Source organism: Arachis stenosperma, chromosome 2 (genome assembly GCF_014773155.1).
Source record: "Arachis stenosperma cultivar V10309 chromosome 2, arast.V10309.gnm1.PFL2, whole genome shotgun sequence".
NCBI classification, from domain to species: domain Eukaryota; kingdom Viridiplantae; phylum Streptophyta; class Magnoliopsida; order Fabales; family Fabaceae; genus Arachis; species Arachis stenosperma.
Genome location: NC_080378.1, coordinates 120,258,718 through 120,263,903, shown reverse-complemented (window position 1 = coordinate 120,263,903; position 5,186 = coordinate 120,258,718). Strand labels below are relative to the sequence as shown.

Below are 5,186 nucleotides of genomic sequence, written 5' to 3'. Positions count from 1 at the left end.
AAAAGAAAATAGGAAAATGGATAAAATTAAGTAATAACGAAAAAAAAAACAAAACAAAACAATGTGTAACCCCAAACAACAAATAATATATAAATGCCACGTGAATGTTTTTCTTCTTCACATTCATTCATTTATTTTCATTTCTACATCACAGTCTCTCTCTTTCTCTGAAACAGAGTCATAATAATTTCAGAGAATAATGGAGGTTGATACGCTCTCTGCTTTTGAACCATTCTCCTTCGGAGATTTTCGATTAACGTCCTCCTCCGATTACTCGCAACTCTCTCCCAATGTCGATCCTCACGCGCCTTCACGCGCTGCTCTCAGAGTTCAGAAGGTTTACCGCAGCTACCGTACTCGCCGCCGCTTGGCCGATTCCGCCGTCGTCGCCGAAGAGCTCTGGTGCGGTGCTGCCTCCTCAACCTCAATCTATCAATTCTCAATTTTCATTCCTTCATGCAACTCATTCTCAAACCTCTTAAAAAAAATCAAAATTTTTATTTTAATTATTATTTTTTTGTTTGAATTTTTTGAAGGTGGCAAGCGATAGATTTTGTGCGGCTAAATCATAGCACGATTTCGTTCTTCAATTTGCCTGAAAGCGCTGCTTCTCGCTGGAGCCGTGTTCGTCTCAACGCTGCCAAGGTTTTCATTCAACACTCTTCTCTCTCTGAAACTGAGTCTGAAAAATGAAGCCTCTGATTAAGTTTTTGTTTTGTTTCATTTTTCGCCGTATTTAACATACTGTGTTTTGTTTCTGTTACGTGATTATGTTTTATGTATATGTATGTATATATGTGTATAATACTATAATGTAACACTAACATGATCAATAGTACTCAATAGTGATGAGATGTGTGTATAAGAATACTTGGAGTTGTACGGTATATATACCATGCTATACGGATATTTATGATTGATTATTGATTATTGATTATGGTTTTGGAAAAATGAATTGAAGGACCAAGTTTTGAGCTTGATTCTGAAGAAAAATGGACCCTTTTTTCTTTGTTTTCTTTTGACAGGTGGGTAAAGGTTTGTCCTTAGACGCCCAAGCTCAAAAGTTGGCTTTTCAGCATTGGATTGAAGCTGTGAGTTATGCAATACTCTCCCAATTTATTTTATTTTATTTTATTGTTGTTATAGTAGGGTGTAGTGGTTGTAGTAGTTATTTATTTATTTATTTATTAATTGATAATTCTGCGTTACTTAAGTTTGTTTGACCAACATGCTCTTATTAGTATATTTCTTAATTCTAATTAATTAATTAACTAGTGTTAATTATTTGAACTGTAGATTGATCCACGCCATCGTTATGGACACAACTTGCATTACTATTATGAAGAATGGTGTAAAACGGATTCTGGTCAGCCATTCTTCTATTGGTGAGACTTATTTATTTATTTACCATTTTTTTTTTGCCAATTTATTTTTATCCCTTCAAGGAAAGCCCTTTACTTTTCCTCAGAGATTTGGCTGAAACCATAGTGGGTAGATTTGTGTGTGACTCTGACTTGGAATGTGTGAAGATGGCATTTAAAAAAAAAAAATTAAATGCTAATGCTGTTGATTATGGGTGATTTGTTGATTACTTTCTCAATATTGATGGTGCTTTTGCATTTGACTATTGCTGGGGTTGGTTCTGTATTACTCTTTCATGACTTTAGCCTATAAATGTTTACCTGAAACTACACAAAATTATTTTGAAAAATCTAAGCTGGATCAGCTAAATATAAAGGTACATGTAATTGGAACATTTGGTTCTGTTTTCTATCTCTTGTTACAAAAGGTGTAGCTTGTTATAAATGGCATTGAGGCATTACTATGCTAACATGAGAATGATGTATAATTAGTTTTATTGCTGAAATCTTTATCCTCATTCTGCAGGTTGGATTTAGGAAATGGGAAAAACCTTGATCTTGAGCAATGCCCTCGATCAAAGCTCCGAAAACAATGCATTAAGTATCTTGGACCTGTATGTTCATCATCTAATTAAACTCAATACTTTCCTTTTTATATATCCCCTTTGATTCCTTTTATCTGTCATCTTGAATTTCATCCATCCTTAGATCGACATATTTGGATACAAATTATATCCTGACATTGAGACAGATAAAAGGGAACATAAGGGTATTCATTATTGTAGTTGACTTTGATGATGTTGATGTGTATTGCATTATTTCAAAAGTAGTAGCTTGTTCCTGATTTTCTGACCTGTTGATCCTTAAAATTTTTCCTAAATCAGCAAGAGAGAGAGCACTATGAGTACATTGTCTGCGATGGGCAAATTATCCACAAACAAACTGGAGATTTTCTTCATACATATGAAGACACCGAAGTTGCCAAGTGGATATTTGTAATGAGTACCTCCAAGAAACTTTATGCAGGCAAGGTAATAAGTCAAGACCAATTAACAGTTAAAAGATTTCAAAGTTTTCAGAATTTCATTCCACCCAGCATACTGACACATTGTAGTAACCCTCAGAAAAAGAAAGGGTTGTTCCATCATTCTTCCTTTCTGGCTGGCGGAGCTACCGTAGCTGCCGGAAGATTGGAAGTCGAGAATGGGGTTCTAAAGGTATACTTGTTGTCTTGTTGATTCAATTTGTTGCATGATTAAATCGGTTGTGCTAACCTCTTCTAAAAATATGGCCCTACCTTCATGAATAGCCTTAAAGAGATAGTGGGAAGCATTTTCTTTTTTCTTTTTATTTATCTTTTAATTACAATATTTTGGTTAATGTCCACCGAGTCACATTGGTACGCTTTTGCTTATTCCAATTTCTTGTGTGCATTGAAAAATGTCCATTTTTTGGAAGAATACATGTGGTTTATGTGCATTGAATCACATTGATATTATTATTATTATTGTTGTTGTTGTTGTTGTTGTTGTTGTTGTTGTTGGGTTCTTGAAAAATGTCTGATTCTCAATGGCTTTGACTTTTTCAGTCCATATCTGCATATAGTGGACACTACCGGCCAACAGATGACAGCCTCAATAGTTTCTTATCGTATCTCAAAGAAAATGGGGTCAATCTTGATGAAGTTGAGGTATCATTAGCATTGATACATTTCCTTTCATCTATACTCCAATCATTATGGTGGTCCTTTGTCAAAATCTGGTCTGTAGAAAACTTTAGGCCCAAAGATGCTTTTCTAGTCTCGATCTTCATCTGTTCTTTGTTCAACTTGAAACTTTTGGCCTTATATTTGCAAAATGATGTTTAATGTCACAGAAAATTGATTTTGCATTGTTCTCTCCTAGAGTCAAAACATTTTACATTCTGTTAGAGTCACTTTTGAGGAACTATCGAACATAAATCAATTTAACATCAAATCAGTTTTAACTAACCGATTCTACATAAGTAGAACCAAATACAGTTATTGATTGAGGCTTGTATTTTTTTTTTTGGTTAATAGATCCGTAAGCCAAATGAAGATAGTGATATGTATGAGGACAAGCCTATCGAAAGCGAAGTAATAACCGAAGTTCCAACCAATGGCAACGTGTTTTCTTCTGAACCCGAAATTTCCAAGGAGGTGGAGACCACCCCATCCTCAGATAAGGAACAGGAAGACCCTCAACCTGAACCGGCACCGGCACCGGCACCGGCACCGACACCGACACCTACCTACATGAGAACTCTCTCAGGTGGTCTTCAGAGTCCAAGAGCCGAGGTACCAAAGACTTCGATATTGCAAAGGATAAATTCCAAGAAGGCCTCAAAGTCCTACCAATTAGGTCATCAACTTTCAAGTAAATGGTCAACTGGTGCTGGTCCTAGAATTGGTTGTGTCAATGATTACCCTGTTGAGCTTAGGTTACAAGCATTGGAAATGCTTAACCTTTCTCCAAAATTTCCACCTTCACCTTCTTCTTACATGCTAGTGGGTGATCTTATGTCCCCTAATGCATCTCCAATACCCAATATAGCACCATGACTTTATACTGATGATACTTTTGTTAGTTGAGTTTGAGCCACTCAATTATCTTGTTAGGATAATAGTGGTTATTATAGATATAGTCTTGGTTTAGGATTTTCTCCTCTAAGCTTATATAGATGGTAGCTTCTAAGTAAATGTTTAAGAAAAAAAGTTATGTTCCTATGTCATCTCAACCTGTGAGAACTTTAATGTTATCTTATAGTATGAAATCCAAGTTACAGAGAAATTGATTAGTTTTTTTTTTATCATTGTGAATGTTTATAGTGATAGATTTTATGTGTGGAAAAAAAATGTTTATACACGTTATATCAAGAAGAAACATGATTTGACTATTCATTATTTTAAAAGCCTTTAAAAACAAAAAGCAAATTGATAGTGGATGACAAAAAAAGAAAATAAAAAGTAGTGATAAAAAGTAGGATTGAAAAGTAAAAGACATGCATGCTATGTAGGACCATAGAATGTGCTACCTAACATTTATAGTTATAATATGTACATGCATGTCAAAAATGGCAAAAAGCTATTATTAGTACCAATATGATTCCCAATTACATAATTTGACAAATAAAAAGAGTGACAAAGGAAAATAGCAAAAAATCCCTTGGCTTGGTTGCATATAAACTTTAGCTGTTTTTTTTTTTTGGAATATAAACTTTAGCTAGTGTCCCTAGTAAAGTATAAATAAATAAGTAGATAAGTGGAGGTTTGATCATGATATGTTCATTGTTTGATCTATAGTGTAGATAAATTTTATTTCCTTTATTCCTTAGGGTGAGTGCACCTCTTACTTAATTCAGCTTATTTATTTACAGGGTTCACATCTCTGCTATCTATAGAGTGGATCTCTCTGATTTTCATCCACTAATTTGCATTGTTGAAGAATGGAGACCATGCACATGGAAGCTAAGTTTTTATGGCTTCAGAAGAAACTCTTTTGGATGTACATTCTCTAATCTCTATCACTTTATCTTTTAGTATTCCATTCTATAGTTAAAATGAGTCATGCTATATTTTTAGGTCTTTATCACTGATATTTAGATCTTATTACTAAGAATATGACTAATGTAGCTTGAAAAATTATAGTTATTTTTGCCGACTCAAAATTTGTTTATTTTCAAATTTCAAACTTTGGACTACAAAAAAAGAAATGAATTTCCCTATCACTTTACCAATCTAATTGTGGCTTGCATCATATTTAATATTGAATGGATTGATTGCCTACTCAAAAATGGCTTGAGACA

At 34.1% G+C, this 5,186-nt stretch overlaps 1 protein-coding gene across 1 annotated transcript; it reads left to right on the top strand.

Annotated features, from left to right (window-relative positions):
* Window positions 1-132: 132 nt before the first annotated feature.
* Window positions 133-4,193, top strand: LOC130960831 (IQ domain-containing protein IQM3). The gene is made up of 9 exons (XM_057886313.1): window positions 133-402; window positions 537-645; window positions 1,026-1,091; window positions 1,297-1,385; window positions 1,888-1,975; window positions 2,246-2,392; window positions 2,486-2,578; window positions 2,950-3,051; window positions 3,421-4,193. The coding sequence occupies exons 1-9, from the start codon at window positions 200-202 to the stop codon at window positions 3,940-3,942; spliced, it is 1,419 nt and encodes a 472-aa protein (XP_057742296.1). The 5' UTR covers window positions 133-199; the 3' UTR covers window positions 3,943-4,193.
* The last annotated feature ends 993 nt before the right edge of the window (window positions 4,194-5,186 follow it).

Coding starts and splice junctions, on each gene's coding strand:
- LOC130960831 (XM_057886313.1), top strand. CDS start 200: ATGGAGGTTGATACGCTCTCTGCTTTTGAACCATTCTCCTTCGGAGAT. Junction 646..1,025: donor TTCGTCTCAACGCTGCCAAG/GTTTTCATTCAA, acceptor TTCTTTTGACAG/GTGGGTAAAGGTTTGTCCTT. Junction 2,393..2,485: donor AGAAACTTTATGCAGGCAAG/GTAATAAGTCAA, acceptor AGTAACCCTCAG/AAAAAGAAAGGGTTGTTCCA.